Source organism: Lepisma saccharinum, chromosome 15, assembly GCF_977018435.1.
Source record: "Lepisma saccharinum chromosome 15, izLepSacc3.1, whole genome shotgun sequence".
Lineage (NCBI taxonomy): Eukaryota > Metazoa > Arthropoda > Insecta > Zygentoma > Lepismatidae > Lepisma > Lepisma saccharinum.
Genome location: NC_139243.1, coordinates 79,182,327 through 79,202,221, shown reverse-complemented (window position 1 = coordinate 79,202,221; position 19,895 = coordinate 79,182,327). Strand labels below are relative to the sequence as shown.

At 35.7% G+C, this 19,895-nt stretch overlaps 1 protein-coding gene across 2 annotated transcripts in view; it reads left to right on the top strand.

The window, feature by feature from the left end:
- Window positions 1–15,506, top strand: part of LOC145999770 (uridine phosphorylase 2) — a 137,968-nt gene extending 122,462 nt beyond the window's left edge. For both annotated transcript variants that reach the window (XM_083137066.1, XM_083137065.1), the window contains exons 6-7: window positions 5,162–5,355; window positions 13,295–15,506. In XM_083137066.1, coding sequence (XP_082993192.1) covers window positions 5,162–5,355; window positions 13,295–13,480 — 380 coding nt within the window. In that variant the 3' untranslated portion in view covers window positions 13,481–15,506. The remainder of the gene's footprint in view (window positions 1–5,161; window positions 5,356–13,294) is intronic.
- Window positions 15,507–19,895: the final 4,389 nt, after the last annotated feature.

Below are 19,895 nucleotides of genomic sequence, written 5' to 3'. Positions count from 1 at the left end.
TTTGCATGTCTCTCCTGTAGTCTTAAATATGATTCCATGTATCTAGTACAATAAAATGATCACAAACCCTGAATATGCAAATCTTTTTTTGAGCACTGTATTAAAAAGAATGCCTTTTTGTCTTGCATTAGTGTATGTAATATTTGTTTTACCTCTATGCAGTGAATATTATATTTACTTTTCAAGTAACAAATTATTAATAAGAGAAAGTTGATTGATTGAGTTTGTGTTTACAGTCTAAAGTGGGATCCGAACCACTATGTGCCTCCACTGGGTTTCAAACCCGAGACCCCTTGATTACAAGGCAACGACGCTACCACTGCACCATCGGAGAGGCCCTAATAATAAGAGTAAAGGTTTAAGTATATGCACATATAGAGAGAGTAAAATAAATGAATGATCAAGCAAAGCTGACTCCATGTTCCATCATTATTTGTTATAATAATGTACATGGGGCATTCCACGAAAAGTAGGATATGGTCCTACTCCATGTCAATAACAAAATGAATTAATATGGAAAATGTTATTGTTTTTAATTGCATTAAGGTTTAGATGTTTGTGAATGCATATAATTTGCACATTTCACCAATAAAAGTTACTGGCATCTGCAGTCTATATGCGTCACAGACAAATTTTGCTACATTTTTAAAGCGTCACACATGTAACACACTTTCATTAATGTTTTTCATGCATTCAGCCTATTCATTATACTCAAGCATTTTTTTAATTTGTTAGTAGACACCACAAAGTACTTCATAAATTTATAATATCAGTTCATTCTGAATATTTTAATGTAATCTCATGTCTAGTACCTTAAATTTTGTGTGTAAAATGTCGCACATGTAATGCTGGAATACCCTACATATGCAACAATAAGTATTTAAATAATAGAGTTATGTACCAGATACTAAGGAAAACACTTGGATTTGACAATTAATGATCATTGATTGTGTGTAATGCGTTCACAAGAAAATTTCCATCATACAGTAACTTACAGTTAATTTTCAAGAACTAGTATCTGCAACTGAATTACTTTTTAAAATGAGTATCTCCCAGCTGGAAATGTCTTTTATTTTCTATTAGATTCAATTGGATGCCCAATAAATGTATCAGAATGAATTGGTTTCAATCGAATTCTGAACTAAAACCAATTGCAAACACAGGCCAATTTCCAATTGGTGAATTGCATCCAATTGGAAGTTTGTAAATATTTTAGAATCAATTGGAAAGTTCATTACAATTGTGTGTAGCTGTCACTCGCTTACTCTGAAAGCGTAGCTTTCCAAACACTGATCTGCTTGATAATGGGATTGTTCTGTTACAGCGCCTTGAATAACGTAGTGTGGAAAACGACCCAAGAAACTAGTTCCCCAGATGGATGAGAAACATAGATGGCAGTGCGATCAATGTCGGTGCTAATTTTCTTATGAAAGTAATGCGGCTTTGTTAGTTTTTGGAATATATTATGTAGATTTGTTTGTCTTGAAAGGTGGTACGTGAATTGATGGAAACTGTTATATTTGTGGAGTGATTTGCAGTCACGAAATGACATTAATTTGGAAAGAAAAGTAAAATAAAATAAATAAATAAATAGCATGCGTAACACAAGAAGAAACATTGCAAAGTGATTCCGGATGTCAGGTGTTGGATTGTGTACTAGAGTTTTATTTTTCTATGTTATTAGAATATAAATAGTATCCTGAGAGATATTTCATACAGAGGCGACAAACCACAAGTGTCGCTTGGAAGCGAGCAGTCCGTAATCAATGCAGCCTTTTGAACCGTAGGGACACAAGCTCTGACTGCACCATTTCCTCAAGGAGATTTTACACCAAAGCGACACGCGACAAACAATACGAGGATTTCACACCAAAGCAACATGGGTCCTTCGGTCCAAGGCAACTTTCACCCCGAAGCGACACATGTTGCTTGGAAACGAGCCAATCAAGAGCAACATTTCACATCGTAGCGGCATGACGGGAAGCACAGGCCATCATTCGGTTGGTGAAATCCTCAAGCGATAAGTGTTCCGTACCCCTTGGTGCACAATCTCCCTAAAGCAAGACACTCATTGCATCGCGCATGCGCGGACAACAAACCACGGCAACATATTGCAAGTTATTGAGGAAATGGCCCAGTTTGAGCGACGCACAAGCGACAAAGCGACACGTGTGGCTTATCGTGTCGCCTAGGTCGTTGTTGTAATGTGCAGTTTTTTGTGTCGCCTATCTGGTGTTCGCACAATTAGCAGCGAACGCATGCCAATATACTGAAGGCACCATGTCGCTTGTCACTTAGTTGGGAACTCCCCCTGCAGCATGTTGCTTCGGTCTGAGCACCCTTCCATGAACGTGTTGTTTTCTGTTTGGACCCTCATGTGCAATGAATGCTATTTTACAGTCTGGAAGTGTATGTCACAAGTGTGACAGTGTGAACATCCCGTGTCGCTTGTCCCATTGGTTTGAAAATTTCCTTACACTCATGTCGATGGCACTAAGAAAGTTTTGTGGGGTTCCCCTGCTCGTTTCATGGAATCTTCATTATCATCATTGCTGCGATTAGTTTAAAGTGGAAGAAAAGAGACAGTAAATATCCAAAATACAAATGCTTCAGTGTGCATATCTTTAAAAGAAATGATGATGATGATGATAATAATAATGAACCTAATTCATACACAAAAATTTAGTTGCCAAGAGCATTCCATGCGTATTTTTTCTCCCGTATTATTAACGAAAGTATGACGATAACAGGACATGGTCGACTGTCTAGAATGTTCGTTAATATCTTCGCGACCACTGTACCAAATATCATAGCAATTATCACATTCATAGAAATGCTTCATGTAAAAGAATCAGACGTTGCAGCGAAAACTCCATTTACTTCCATTATAAGCAGACGAATACCAAGCACCGGGTTCAACACCAGCGCCTCTAGCGGATCATTTTCGAGTGGAACCAGCCAGAGTGCACAGAACTGTGCCATTTTCCACACTACATTATTCAAGGCACTGTAGTTCTGTATTTAGTACTTGAATTTTTGTTATTTCGTGTTACTTTTCCACCTCTTTGTGCTAATCACAAAGATGAGGGTGAATAATGATTATGTAAGATTGATGAGAGAGACACCTAAGTATACATCAATACACCCACAGGCATAACTTTGCGGGACAAGGGGGGGGGGCACTTACCCCCCACATTTTCAGGTTTATTAAAATTTACAAGTTAATGGTACTTTTGTTAACCTCTTGAAACTTGAGGAACAAAGAAATAAGAGTAATCTTCATGGTTTCCCAAATGTAGCAGTTATTTAGCGAAATAGTCCTAGACATTCCTTTTTATTGGATAATGAACTTTTTTGTTCTGCCACCCCAAAGTTTGATTTTTTCCCCAAATTAGGTCCCAACACTCATGCACACACAAGCCAGGACTCAAACCCAATATCCTTTGGTGATGTGATTATGTGTTAAACACTCAATGTGCTACACCACTGAGAAGGCAACATAATTCTGATTCAGTTAACCCATAACTACTAATGACCATCTCTCAGACCGTGCGGAATTTATATTTTAATTTATTTCTTGCACCCCTCCAACCACAAATGGATCCTTCTCCATATCTTTCAGTTGGGGTGCTGGCTACATGTTGTCAAGGTCACTAGGTCTTGCCTTTGTTTTTCAAATGCTATTGAATTCTATTTTCGGCAAGCAATCCGACAGATGTACTATAGTAGCTACATTTGTTTTTGTTACCTTGTTCTTTCAATGGGCTCATTACTCATCTTCAATTTCAGCAAAATGTTACACATTACTTTGAACTACCTCATTCTGACAACACAAAAATGTAGAAATTTTAAAAAATTGGAATTTCAGAAAAAAATAAATTAGCCTATTACGGCTGGAATTTTCTATTGGTTCCAAATGAAATTTCAGTTGGATTGAATAGGTTTCAACTGGAATGAATCAGATTCTAGTGGATGCCAAATACAGGTATATGAATGTATTGGTTTCAATCGGAATCTCCAATTAAACCAATTGGAAAGTCAAGACAATTTCCATTTGGTGAATTGTATCCAATTGTAAGTTTGAATATATTGTAAAATCAATATGTTATAAATTCATTTATTGACTCAAAGCATAGGTAGTTTAATTCTTGACACCACATTTCCTGTGATTTAGAAATTAATTGAAAACACAGCACACTTGAACTGAGTTTCTTTTGAATTCTAATACATACTACTGAAGTCAGATTTATCTTAATAAAGAACTCTCTCAAGAACCAACTCAACCTTTAAGCAGGTACTAGTTGGAATAAATGTTCCTGTTTTTTGCAATATGGAATTTCCATCGTTATTCTTATGTTTATGTAATGCAATTGAAAACATGAGCAATCTTTTGATCAACTTAGTCGATCTCGACAGTGTTTTGTTTATCACTTTTTCAAGTGTTGAGGGTCAGATTCTTTGTTTAACCTAATTTTTTGCTGTTTTTTCATGTGTAAAGGAAGAACAACATGTCAATTTATGACTGAAGCAGCATGTTTTTCGATTTTCTGTAAGTGCGTTAAACACAATGAAGCTACAGAGTTAAAAACGCCATTTCCTGCCTCTGGCTGGGTCAGCATGGAAGTCAAGCCTCTCCGTTTTCTCCTGGTCTTCCACCACTCCTCTCTTTTCATGGTGTTCCAATCTTGTCCTAGATAAGAATTTTTCATAAGCAATATATTAAAAATAATAAACACTTTGCAATAGAAACCAATTCATTACAATTGACAAATCAGTTCAAATATGCCAATTGGTTTCACTTGACCAATCGGTTCCGATAGTGTGTCTAAAAGCTCATATTGGCTATCGGAATTGGAAAAATTTCCAGCTGGGGTTGCAATTTTTGACTAATTTTCTTCCTATTTGCGAAAATTTGCATTATGTTTCTTTAACAAAACAATAATATTTGAAAACTGCTTTACACTATTCTTTTATAACCATGTCGGGTCATATGAAAATAGCAAAACAGTTAGTTCACAGTTCAAAATCAAAAGAGCGGTCTGACGGACCCGTCCGTAGTAGTTGTGTGATCAACACCATAGTTAATATTGTGTAAAACACCGTGTGTCAGAAATCTTAACTTAGAAGTTTTATGTGAGCTTGAGATGTTATTTTCCCTCAGGGCAAGGGCGACTGGATGGAGCCTTCTGTGAGTTTTCTGAAGCAGAGAAGATGGAGTTCATGAATAAGGTTCAGAGAGCAGGCGTCGTGAACATTGAAATGGAGTCCCTGTCGTTCGCAGCGCTCACCCACCACGCTGGGATTAAGTCAGCTGTCATCTGTGTTACGCTCATGGACAGACTAAAAAGTGACCAGGTGAGTCTTAATGTGAAATTAAATAATAAGCATATGCTGTACAGAAACATATCCTGCACCGTGGTGTCCGGCTATGGGATGCACGCAAGTTCGAGTCTTCTGGGGAAAGCTAACAACTTTCCTCCTGAGATTTCAGGCTGTGTGTGGAACCAGTGGCCATCCACCATGGTGAGGAAATTGGGGAGCTACGAATGAGTAGCATAACCTACAACAACGACTGGGGGCTTTGTTGTGCTGACCACATGTCATCCCATAACTGGTTAGATGATCTCCCACCTCGGGTAAGCGAGTGAGTAGAATCTGGTGGGAGTGAGGCCAGCAGTCGGTAGGTAGGCCAGGCCCTCAATGGGCTGTTGCACCACGGGTTATTACACACAACATATTTGAAGGAAATGAGAATACGAAGATTTTTTCCTGTGCAGAATCATTAGTATAGATCAGCAACGCTGATGAAAATGCATGACGAGCTACCAAGTGTAGATTGAATTTTTACGATCATTCTTTGTTGCTTTATAAAAACTGTAAGATACTATGTTTTCCAAAAGTCTTTCCCACATTTAACACCGAAGTGCACCTGCTCTTTTCGCAAACGTTATTACACGGACATTGCTCTCACTGACATATATTCACAAATAATGTATTTATTTTTCGGTAATACTATTTTATTTTCTCATTTTACACACCACTGAACACTTGGCTAAACATCTGCAATGATTGCTTTATATACTGCTGGACAAAAAAAAACAAAAAAAAAAAAAACGGACACCTTAATATTTGACATCTGAATTGAAATTACTTATGAATTATGCTCTCTGTTAAGTATTGAACAATTGAACATTCATTATTGAACATTTTCCATAGTTTTTCCGTTTATTATTTATGTATTTATCTACTCGTATTTACTTATTTGGAACACCTAGTAGGCTCAAAATCAATTTCATGCAATTTTGTTTTAATTTATTGATTTTCAATTCCTGTTGATGTTATTTTGTTTAATGTCTGGAGAGGCATGAATTTTGGTTCATAGTAACCATAGTAACAGATATTATTGACATTGTCATTGCTGGTATTTTTCTTGCAAGTGTATTGTAAGTTTGCTAGCTTGAAAATTAGACGTAAACAGGTAGTAAAAGCAGTAGCTCTTCGCGATGATGGTCGTAGTGTGCGGTATATTGCTAGGGTGCTAAATATAGCATGAAGTACTATCCATGAAGCTCTCAGATGGTATGATGCAACTGGTTCCTATGGTAGAAGACCAGGTTCTGGCATTGTTCTGTTCGGAAATGGTGCACAACAGCACGGGAAGATCGTTTAATGCGTATCATAGTCTTAAGAGACCGTCGTTTGACTTCAAATATTGTGGCACAATATTTGAGAATTGTTCATAGATCTGTGGTTTATTCACAAACAGTTCGTAGAAGACTGAATGAAAGTGGTTTATCATCTCGGAGGCCGGCTACAGGTCCCAGGTTGTTAGCACGTCACCGGAAGCGAAGACTGGAATTTGCTACAAAACACTTACATTGGAATGTGGAGCAGTGGGAAAAGGTTTTATTCTCCGATGAGTCAAAATTCAACCTACGTTCATCAGACGGGCGTGAATATGTGTATAGAAGTCCTAATGAGCGTTATGCACAATGTTGTTTTGTTGAAATAACACCCTTTGGAGTACCATATGCACCATTCATAGGCCCGGACTTTGTTTTTATGCATGATAATGCGCATCCTCACATTGTGAATATTGTCACGGAGTACTTGGATGAAGTTGCGATTACACGATTAGAATGGCCACCACAAAGTCCGGATCTAAATCCAATAGAGCATGTCTGGGATCAACTGAAACGACATATCAGAAACTGCGCAATAGTTCCAGAAACAAGAAGAATGGGAGCAATTGAACCAAGAAGTGATTGCCAACTTTATTCGAAGTATGCCACGGAGGTTACAAGTTGTAATTGATGGCAGGGGAGGTAACACCCGCTACTAGACAGCTTATATACCCCACCAGTACCAGTTAACAATATTAAAAAACATATTGCTAAGATTTTTTTTTTTAAATTTTTTTTGGTAGTTTTCTGTAACTTTCGTTTATGTTCTAATTTAACTTATTAACAATAAATTTTAATTTGCTTTCTGTTGAATATATTCAGGTTTTCTTATTTCCAATAATTTCTGCAACATTTAGTTAGCTTTTGAATCAGAATTTATGCATTATCACAAAAAATGCAAGTGTCCGGGTTTTTTTGTCCAGCAGTGTATTTTTATCATAATTACCTTTGATTTGTTCATGAAATGAATGTTGTATGGTTTTGTACCACCGTGCCTGCTTTTTCCGTAAAGTCATTACACACACAGGCGGCATGGCGCTCACTGAAATATTTTCATTCAGCAATACATATGTGATTATTTGTTTGCTTTGCCACTCAGCTTGTTTATCAGGTACAAAATTCACCTCTGCTCCACCTTGCAATCCATTTTCACAGCAACAACTCAGATGGGAAACCTCGGCACTGTACTTCCCAAAACAGAAACAAGAATGGACGCATGGGGTCTGGGTGGCATGGAGCCGCATGCACAAAAGCTTCGTTTTGACAGTAGCACAGGTCGAGAAAACTGGGCATTGTGAGGAGTTGGAGATGCACTTGTGCAAGAGAATTCCTGTAAGAACTCATTCATCCAACAAAAGGATGCAATAACATCACAATTAGTTCTGTCCGAGTGGTGTTCGCACGTGCACTTTTGTGTTAAATTCACTATAACTTTGTGACAAACAGAGATATTTCAGTGAAATAAAGTTTGCACTTCACAGCAGTCTTTAAAGTTTTACCTGGCAACTCAGCATGTCTGTCATCCTCATAGCCACACCTCCAATTGCAATCTCGTCCTGAAACCCAGAATGGCTTTCAGGCGCTGCTCATCCGAAATGTCCTGCGATGACTGCAGATATCTTTGCTTTGAAGTCATCCAGATCTGTTGGCTTATCCGCGTACACTTCCATCTTGACATATCACCACAGCCAAAAGTCACATGGAGCCAGGTGTGGCAACCTTGTGATCCACAATGTGGGTCTTCTGCGGCTAATCCAGCTGCCTCCAAATTCCTGATCCAGGAAGTTTCTTACTGGAAGAGCAAAATGAGAAGGCGCACTATCTTGCTGGAAGTGCTCATCATCTTTGTCGAGTCCCTCACTGGTCAACCGTCACTTCGCTTGTCCTCGGCTGGCCACTTCGCAGTAGATCCACGACACTTCCTGTCTTCAGAAACTTTGCATGCAACTTCTTGATGCTTTTTTCGACTGGGTCCTTTTTGTGATACATGCTGCTAAACTTTCGACGCACGAGAATGCACGATTTCAGCTCTGCATACCACAGAATGTGCTGCCTTATCCTGGATCGACACCATCTTTGAATTACCTGGTCACTAACAGTCACGTGATCCTCTAAATTCGCAGTGTTTCCAGGTACAATTTTAAGGATTGCTGTGCAGTACAAACTTTATTTCATTGAAATATCTCTGTTCCTTACAAAGTTATAGTGAATTTAAATGTGCGAAGGACTTTTGGAAAATCCTGTATATAATCATTTCTTACAGTACTAAGATGCCAGGGTCCTCAGGTTCAAATCCCAGAATGAACATGTGTTTTCTTTGTGCGTGTCCCTTCATCACTCATCCTCATCATCGCCATTAGCCAAAAATGGCAGAAAGCAATGCTAAAGAACAGAAATCAAATCACATCAAAGTATTATTTTTAATTTCTCTGCAACATACAGAGGCTGTGATTCATTAAAGCGAGTTCAAAACATGTAATACTTTTCTTACAAACACAGTAAAATTTAAAAACTTCCCCTAAGCATTATCATCTTGCTTCCTACCATGTTAATGAGGAGGTGACACCCATTTTCATCGCCAATATTTGTTAGGTTGGGTGAATAGGTTGTCACAGATATTGGAAGAAGTTGTCCAGATGTGCAATCAGGAAAAGCAGATCTTTATGCCAAAGTTTCACTCAAATATTGCCATTCTTACCTACAATCTTATCTAGCAAAACCCCTTACGGGACACTGGAAATGACCCCGTGACCTACCAGTAGCTTGCGATCGATGGTTTGGCAATCCCTGGTATAGATATAAGGTAGTTCCACTTGTGGCCTTTGAAGTTTTACTTACACATGTAAATGATTAAGAAAAATTGCTTGCTTATTCTATTCCATTCTAATTTTTCTTGTATGTATTGCTTGCATTGTAGATTATTTCTATTGTAGGTTACAGTTCTTACAATCCTTTAAACTCAACATTTTGGGAGAACACCTGCTCCCTTCATCAGACAATTATTTTTTTTGTGTGTGATGACTGAGCTAGGAGCATGTGTCTTCTCAAAATGTTACATCAAAAAATTATGTTTATATGCTTGTAAGAACCATAACTACAGGGTGACACAGGGAAGTGTACTCATTTTTGAATTAACAGTACACAGTTAAGGTGACACCAAACTTTATTCCTGTGGTTTGAATAGGTGTGGGAAGTAATGCCATTTGTGTTAGATAGAAAAAAATACCTCTGGAAGGTGATGTCCTTCCATTCAAGAGGTGAAGCTGCCCCACACGTGTTCCAATGTCTCCTGAGTGATCTGCTGCACCTCCCTACGAATAGCTGTCTTTAGTTCGTCTAATAAACAGGATTTGTCGATGTAAACTCGCTCCTTTATATACCTCCACAGAAAGAAGTCGCCAAGGCACATCTCCGAACCTGGAAATCAATCCCCTTAGGATGCTCATTCCATACAAGAACGCCGCAACCTACCTGGGAATGGTAACTGCAATAAATAAATAAATAAATGTAAAATAAATGGCAATAGATCACACACATTATACAACAAAAATAGTACAGTGTACAGTGTACAATTAACTGTGTAATATTCATTAAAAAATTAGTACACTTTCCTGTGTCACCCTGTACATTAGAAATAAATTATTCCATTCTAGTTTTTTGCAACCTCGTCTAGGTGTTGACTCCGCTATCTTATTCTCGTCCCCCCCCTCTTCCTTTTCTTCCTCTTTGGCTTCTCTGCTCTACTGCTCTCCTCTTAATACTTTTTAATATTCTGTTCTCCCATTCTGTCTGTAGCCTACCCTTCTGTTTATTCCATTTTGTTTTCTTTGTTCTTTATTTTCTTGGCTTTCATGTGACTTTCATTCTTTGCACATGTTCGTGCCAACTTATTATTTTTCTTTCTGTCCTTTATGTACTTTATGCACAGTAAGGCTAATCAGGACTGGACCTACAGTTTGAAGTGGAATCCGAACCACTATGTGCTTCCACCAGGTATCAAATCCAGGACTCATTGATTACAAGGTGACGACTCTACCACTATGCCATCAGGGAGACCCTCTTATCTCTTGTTTTCTGCATAATCATTTTTCCAATCCATTTGCATTGAAACGATATATTTCCCAATTGACTCTGGCTTCCAGCAACACGAAGGCCAGCTGCACACTGGATCCGACATGACATAACGCAACGAGTCATTTTTGTTGGAAACTGTCTCAAGGAAGGTTTAGCATTAGTCTGTAATGGGTGGCCCCACACGGGACAAAACATTTGACTCGAGTCATATTGCAACGGTTTGCGATAAAACATTGTTCCGGGGATTTTGGTATTGTGTGGAGCGTCTTGTGATAAAACAATCTGCGCATGCATGAGTCCATTTACATCAACCACATACCTCTAATTACAGACCAGAAACGGGGGCTAAAGAAATCCAATTTGGATAGCCCCTGTGGCCACCTCAATAAACATCGCCACAGTGCAAAAGCATTACCTGTATTATGTATATTCAATTCAAATATATAAATTGATACATTAATTCTACATACACATTTGCATCGTTACCTGCTTCCCAAATTATAAAAGGCAGACTTATTTATTTATTTAATTGAAACACTTAGACCAATTGCATACATGGACGAAATCTGCAATCAGATTTTAGCTAACAAACAAAATGACTCATCATGTCATGTCCAGGGCTGTTTTTTTTGTGTTAATTTTTTTAAAAAAATGTGAAAAATATATTGTGTTTATAGTTAAAAATATGGCAGTAATTTCATGGTAATTTTTAATGCCATGCACTTATACATAACGTTACTAAATCAATGAATGATTTTATACAAGGCATAATATTTGGAACATTTGTGGGAAAATAAGCTTCAAAATAGTAAATAATAAATTTCACCTTCTGAAAATCAGTTACTCAGTTATATTTATATATTAGAAAAAGTGTCTGTTTATATTTTCATTCACGAAACAACATAAAAAATAATAGACTTTTGGGTTACTGTGTCTTTCCAATGATTTCTCATTCCTTTGCAGCCAACAAAATAAATTTGTAAAAAATGCCATTTTTTCGTTTTTATCGTAAAAATGGAAATGTTTGCAGAAACGGTCAATTTTCGTGACAATTCGTGACAAAATTATGGCCATAAGTCAGTCACATTTGTGATAAATTGTGCATATACTACTTCCTGCATCTCTCCATTACATTTCGCATTTATCACTGATAAAAAAAAAAAAACTGGCCCTGGTCGTGTTCTTTTGTGACTTGTCATATTGCATCACACAGTGTCATGTCAGATAAAGTGTGCAGTGGGTTCACCACTTGCCAATTCAGGCAACCGTAGCTCAGAGCACAGAAAGACACCTGGTGGAGGCAAATACTGGTTCGGATCACACTTGAAACTGTAAGCCCAGTCCTGAATAAACTGTCTGTGCATAAAGTGAACTTAAAACTCAGATAAACTTACAAGGAACATACCCAGAAGGAAAAAACAGAAAGCTTGACAAGGAAAAAATCCATACAAAACAATAGAACAGCGTATTAGTACTACCCAAAGAATCAAATTCATCCTTTTACATTTCTTTGATTCTCTTAACTATTCCATTCTCAACAGTAAAAATAATGACCAGAATAGTTTGGATTACATGAAAATAGTACAATGGGGGTATGCATATGAAGAAAAAATGGAGATAAAATTATTTTCCTTTTGGATTGGTCTTTTTTAAATTACTTAGCATCTAAATAGCATACACACACGCCTGTCTCGGTGCAAGAACCAAGGAGGAATACATGCAAATGAGCAAATTGGATTTGAATACAGGGTGTATCAGAAGTGATAGCACAAACGGAAAGGGTGAAAAGTACACGATAGTAGAAGAAGGAAAAACCTCAGTAAATATATGGTCGCAAAGGAATCATTTGCGAGATAATTGCAAATGTGTGGTTACGATCCACCACTGACTTGATTGTTCACACACTTCATATGCTTTTCACTTTACAAGTGACATGCCTGTTATGCCTTCCATCCTGTACCGGATGTATGGTTTGTTCTTTTGGCAGTGTTCAGTTTGTAACAAGGAAACCTTGGACAAGGAGATATGTGTACAAACAATCAAGTCAGTGGCGAATCGTTACCATACAAATGGTTCGTTTGCGATCTCATGTTTACTGAGACTTTTTTTCTTCTGCTATCATGCACTTTTCACCATTTCCGTTTGCACTATCACTTCTGGTACACCCTGTATATTGTATATCTGGGAATTTTGTTGTGACATAGTTTGAATGCCCCCCATAAAAATGTCTGTTATGGATATCTTTTTTTTTCTATTAGAGCTTTCCCAATCGTGTTGCATCAAACAATTGAAATTATAAACCTATTATTTTCCAGAAAGTGCATTCTCCAGTAGGTACTGTCTGTACAATAATATAATTCTTGTGGACTAAAGCAATATTTACTGTGATCTCTTGATGCTCTAAATTAAATTGTTTGCCAGTTTATAAACATTTCTTAATTTCCAAACACTGTATTTCAGTTAATACAAATTTCAGTGCTACCTAAAAGCATTTGTGAGAAATACTTTATCTACAAGCAGTCCTCATTCATTTCCAGGTATTAGCACCAAAAGAAGTATTAGATGAGTGGCAGGAACGCCCTCAGAAGCTGGTCTCCCGATACATCAAACGGTATCTCACCATGAAGGGTCGGATCTCCTTCGATGGCTGCTGTGGGTCAATGTGCGTAAAGAGCCCTCGCAGAATGAAGCTCGTTACCCAAGAATCAGAATCATACGATTAATTTTTGCTGGTGTTCTAAACGTTTCCAGTATAGCATGTTGATACTCACATTATAATAATAGAGTAGGCACACAAGGCAAGAACTATAAAAATATATTGTTTTGTATATAAATATACACACTACAGATATGTATATACATATATAAAGTGAGGAAATTTGTTCAATTGTTATGTTTTATTGTTGAATGTGCCAATTGTCTATTGTTTTGCATGTTGTCAATGATTAAAAATATTTTCTGAGTAGTTTAGAGTGCAAGCGTGTATGATGTGTGCAAACGACCATAATACATATTGAACAATGTTAACAAGTGTTCTCATTATATCTTTGTGTGCACTCAAAGATAAGCTGAAGCTCGTCTCGATGTTAATTGTAACTCAAAAATCTTTCTCTTATTCACATTGTTACATATTGAGGTAGCTGCATTTTAAAAATAATATTTTTAATATAGAGATATGTTGATATTCATGTTGTATATTTGTTGTTAATCAGCTGCTATGTTGATAACTATAGCATCTAAAAAAAGTTAGATGTGTGTATAGCAGTGTTGTAGGAGATTTATTTTCATTCCATATTTCCATGTTTGTATGGGATTATCCACGTACATAGACAATACAAATTTATTTGCTTGGAAATACCTCCATGTTCCTTAAGTGCTTGCCTATGATATTATTTGTTTCAGGGAAGACGTGTTGAGGATACTGAAATATTCCGATTTGCAATCATGGTTAATATTCTTGTATGATCGTTGATTATTGCTGGTGCTAATAAGCATTGGTTCTTTAGTTTTGCATTTCTTACAAACATGTAGCTACATAACTAATTTTGCTTTCATCAGTTAACTTTTTTGTACAAACGCCATTTTACAAACACAAAGAAAACAATTTGACAGTTACATTTCAGGAAATCTCACACCAGCTGCAGTTCCTGTGTTTGTGTTTTAAAATCGAATAAAATACAACTGAAAAGTTTTATTTTATACCTGTGAAACTGAAATTATAGAACAGGAAAATTAGTCATTGATAAATTTGAACTCATTACTGTAGAAACTTTTTTCTTGTCCATCTTTTGCCCTTTCGTCGTTCTTCTTGTCGATGTAACTAAGCTCTAAGTCACTTCAGTGTTGGTCTGAAGCTTGTCAACTTTCAAACATCACTTAACTTCTGTGTTTCATTTCCATGCTAATTCTTCTCAATACTAGAAATGTCAAGTTGTTCTTCACAATATTAGGAGGTGAAATCTAAAAATTAGCAATAGATCAAGAATATATGTGAACTGGCACTTGATTAACTGATATTATATCAGATAATATGTGAAGAAGTATAATTTATTGATTGATCTTTGCTGTAATGATAAAAATTATATGTTTAGATTAATTTTGTTATATTGTTATAATTAAAATTTTATAAAAATGGATGTGAACACAAATCAGCATTGTAGAAGGTAGCTGTATGTTGTGTCCCTGTCTATGATGTTGCTGAAGTTGTACTATTCTTAGGAAGTTAGCCACATTGCATTTTAGGTATCATTTATTATTATTAACGGCATATATGTAATTATCGAATCACAATGAACGCTATAAGCGTCAAGTATATGAAATACTTTTGTTTATTCAAGGTAACTAATGCAGAAAAGGTAATTTTGGTTGCATTAAGTTTGAAGCATATACTGTTCACTTGCTCAGTGTGTTCCCTTACTGGGCTCCCACCTAGCAAAATGGGTAGCACTCTCACCTTTGATGCCAGCAGTCCTGGGTTAATTTCCCACTGGAAGCCCCAAAAGTTTGGTGTTGATCCAGCACCATGAGGACAATTGAGGAACTACTTGAAGAGACTGGTGGCTTTGGTCTCCAAATTGCACCATAGAGTTCAGTTTCATATTCCCCTTTCAAAAGAGATTATGATGTACTACTGTGTCCCCTGTTCCTGCACCACTGTTAATAATCCCAGTTGCACATTTCATTTTTATATATTGTTTTGTATTTTTCATGGTTTGTATGGAACAGATTAAAGAAGCTTGTTATATTGCACACTCTGTGGTTTTTACAAAACTAACATAGGACCATGGCACAGTGTGTTTTGCAGTGGCATTTTGTATTATTTTCTGTGTATTTTTTCAGCTACTTATTAGCTCATTATTGACTATTTTAGCTACCATGGACGTTCGGAAGGGGGGAGCAAAAGGAGGCCATGCCCCTCCCCTGGAAAATGAATATCCACTTAAAAATTATCTAATTCACACATAATTTCATTTCAGTCACAGTAATATGTGTTAATTATTATAAATTCGTTGAAGAAAGATGATAATTTCAGACTGAATTAGTGTTTTTTGTGGGGGCATCACTATTATGAGGGGAAATATGCCTTCTTTGCCCCCCCTGGAAAAAAATACCTTGCTTTCCCTCCCTGGAAAAATCCATGGTAGCTACTGGAGAATATGTTCACAAAGCAAGGGTATAATATTAGTACAGTAACATTGATGACAGCTAACACATAATAATGTAAGAAATACAATTATTTGTTTCATCTCATTCTTTATGTCATTAGTTCTTAATATATTTGCATATTTTGACGATTTTTCTACTGAAAATAAAGACCTAATATATCCCCTTGTTTTCTACAATGGATGCGTAAATTTTCAATGCAAATTCAATCATAGAAGCACAATAAATTTGGGCCAAATTGTTTTATATCACTCGGAGAAATGTTTTTTCTTTATTATTATAAACAGTGTGGTAATTTGAACAATAGGGAATAATTTTATATCTATTTTGAAATTATTGTAAACTACGGTATGAATGAAAACAATGCAGCCAAAACTGGAGATAGATAATTAATCCTTTAACTCTTTTATATAGGGTGTTTAAGAAAATAATGAAATAAAATGTGGTAAGCCAATATAAAGAAAAACTCGGTAAAAAATAAGTAATTCTTTGTATAAAACCTGTGTTAAATGAAGGAATAGAGGTGCTATGCTAATTACAGACAGTAATAGAAAAATGTGAATGAGAAAGCAATTCGAAACCTAGTTTGTTTGAGCACACTTTTCTCAGATCATAAGTTCATCCTGTCAGATGTCTGTTTTGGACCACCTGTATGGACTCTGGTAATGTCAGAAAAATTATAAGCAGCTTAACTCGTAAAATTATGGAAGAGAAATTGCTTTATTAATGAACAGATGGAGCGATGCTTCGTTTATTTAGCATCTGTGTTACAAATATTAAAATATTTTCCAGTGTCTGGAAAGCCAATTTTTATGAACACATTGGACAACTACCATGTTGAATACAAATTCCATTGAGTTATTAATAAGATGTAGTTTTGGGGGAAAAGAAATAATTCAACATAGTATCTATTGTTTGTTCCACTAATGTGCATTCTATTTGGATTTCTGTAGCAATAGCTCTACTATATCTTCCTTTCCACACCAATATGGATCTAGATGAGTCATTCTCAACCTTGGTGAGTCTGTGACTTAGTAATGTCCTTTTACCAGGTGTGTGACATAATGTAGTAAAATTGTATACAATCTTCTATGTCTATGCTACATATCAAAATAATTTTACAATGGAAATATTTTCAACAAAATTTATACAAAATTCATGAAGAGAATTATTACCTTCAGTAAGTTAAAATGTGGACCCCCCCCCCTCTTACCCGGATGATGTAAGGTAGGAATTTTTTCCAACCTTGTCCCTGCACAAAACGGCTCTGTGGCACACTCAGTCTCAAATCAATGGGTACCTGGGGGACAACCCTTGGGGGTAAAGGTGGCTGGAGCATGGTGCTGATCACATCACCTCCAAAATTGCCATGATCGAGAATATGTGGGGCCCTACTGCCACATCCCCTAAATGTGCCATCATGGCAAAGTGTTACATGCGCAGGGAACTTTACCTTTTACCTTCATATGCTACTCTTGAAAATTAAGTTAACAGGTAAAATAAAATTCAAACACATGAAGCCTATAACTACAGAAAGACAATGCCATTATATTGCTAACATGGCTGCCCACTGGTATGGGAATTTAAGGCTGTTGCCTGGTGCAATTTGTTGGCAATATATATAATTAAGTTTCTTTTGCGTTAGATAACAACACTTTATAGCACCTTCACTTCTCCTGCAATAGTAACAAAAGTGTAATGAAGATTTGAAAGTACTTTCTTTTAATACATTGCAATATGATATTTCAATGTAAATGGCTAATAGAATTTCCTTAGGATGTCTAGTTTCAAGTGCATATAAGCTATTAAATAATGCACTATGCTATTCTGTTACTCTTGGTATTGTTACTTGCTGTTATTAATATTGTTACAAAAAATACTCACTTTTAGTAGTTGTAGCAATTAAATGTTCAGTCCTGTTAATGTAATTTTTTTATCCTGTAATAAGTGCATCGCAAGATCTTTCGTCACATATTAATGTGTATGTGGTACATATGTGTGTAGTAAATTTTAGTCACACATGTAATATATATTCAGAAACAGGAATTTAGCACCTTCAGTATGAAACTCACAGGAAAATGTTGTGCAATTTGCTGTTCTAATGTTGCACAAAATTGTATTATTAATTATCAAAAAGACTAGAAACTTGGTCTTTGATAAAGCTTGAGTAATATTAACATGACAGTTTCCTATATAGAGAAATAATAAAGGATGATCTTTTGTAACAACTGGCTATTATAATCATAACAACAACAATATCTTAAACAAAAGCATTAAAGCATGAAATCATATTGCATTTGCTTATACCGGGTGTTTCATAAATAATTGAGGGATTACAAAAATTGTTTGCAAGTAAACTATTGAACTTATGTTAAGAAAGCAGTCTAGAATGTCAAGGAATGCAAACAATTTGTGCGTTTATGTTTTGTTAAGCTGAGAGTTCATATCCCTGCCACTAGGTGACACTCAAATCAGCCACATCACTCTCAGTGTTTTGTGCAATGTTTTGGTCACCAAAATCACCAAGTGCACCCAGAAAGTTCAACAGAGATATTCTGCATCATATATTATATATATATAATGAAACTGAAGTACACAAAGTACTACAATACTCCATTTTTAATTTTTTTTTTTAACATTTAACATTAATTTCGTGTGTTGGTCTTTACAAATGGAAGGAAGGAGATATGTATACTAATCATTGTTATAAATGTTAATAAATTGAATCGATATTTTATTCTAGAAGTTGCTCAGTGATACAAAATGGAAGATTTATTCTTAAACATCTAAAAATACTTCACTGTTAATATCTGTAAGGAATATCATGGTCAAAAAGGGTAATGATTTAATTTTTTTAATAGTGTGTCATAAAATTGTATGCATGAATAGAATGATCTGGTATAACTGTATCACCATATAAATATGTAATACTCACTGATTTTAATTCTAATCATGACTTCATACTTCCATTATGTAATAAAAAGTAAGTATAGTTGTTCTATTTTGTTTCTAAGTTTTACACACAAAGTTTTAGTCATAAAGATTATGTTGTGTGGCGTCTCACATAAAGCTGTAATTTATGGAATTTTGGGAACTGTGGAACCATTATTTCTTTGATTAATGGTAGAATATGAAAATGTAACATTTTCCCCCATGTTTTAAGCTAATTTTTTTGATCTAATGAAGTTTTTACTTAGGTTATTATGTTCGAATACCAACTAACTGAACTTTATTTGTGTTATTAACAATAAAATATATTCATATTTGTGGGCACAGCTGATGGTGGCATTTTTTCTGTTCATGTTGCATCGACAGTTTCTTTGAATCAATTTATAATAATGCAATTATGATACATTCAACTTCGTTGGTGCACGTTACCCTTCTTTTTTTACAATTTTTATTCGCCGACCATGGTACATGGATACACTCATAAGAGACAACTGGAAAGAATTGTGTGACAATGTGCGTAAGCAATATACAGAAATAAATTTTAGGTCTTTCTTTCCTACAGAGTATTTTTTCCATACTCAATTATTCCAACAATGTATTTTTGACAAGAAGGTACGAGTTTTGCATAGAAATACAATAATGTAGCATAATCTTACAGAATATTTGTTCTGCTACAAGTGCATATCTTATACAATCCATAAAATGTGATGATACATGCACAACTTCCAACACTGTAACTATTATTATAGAGAATTGTTACATACAGGATACTTTTGCTCACAGCAAAAATATACATAATGCATAGAGGAAAATTTATTTTTCTTAATTTATTCTTTGAAAATAAAAAGCAAGAGTATTATTACGGTGTAGTCTTGCTATACACACTGCCTTCTGAATGCAGTTTTATAATTTTAGGTATTTTTTTATAATGTGACACAATAAAAAAAGACAAATCTTTGTAAATAGTTTGTGTAAAAGCATTGTTTGCACTCTGGAGGGGAAAAAATTATATATGTATATTGAAGT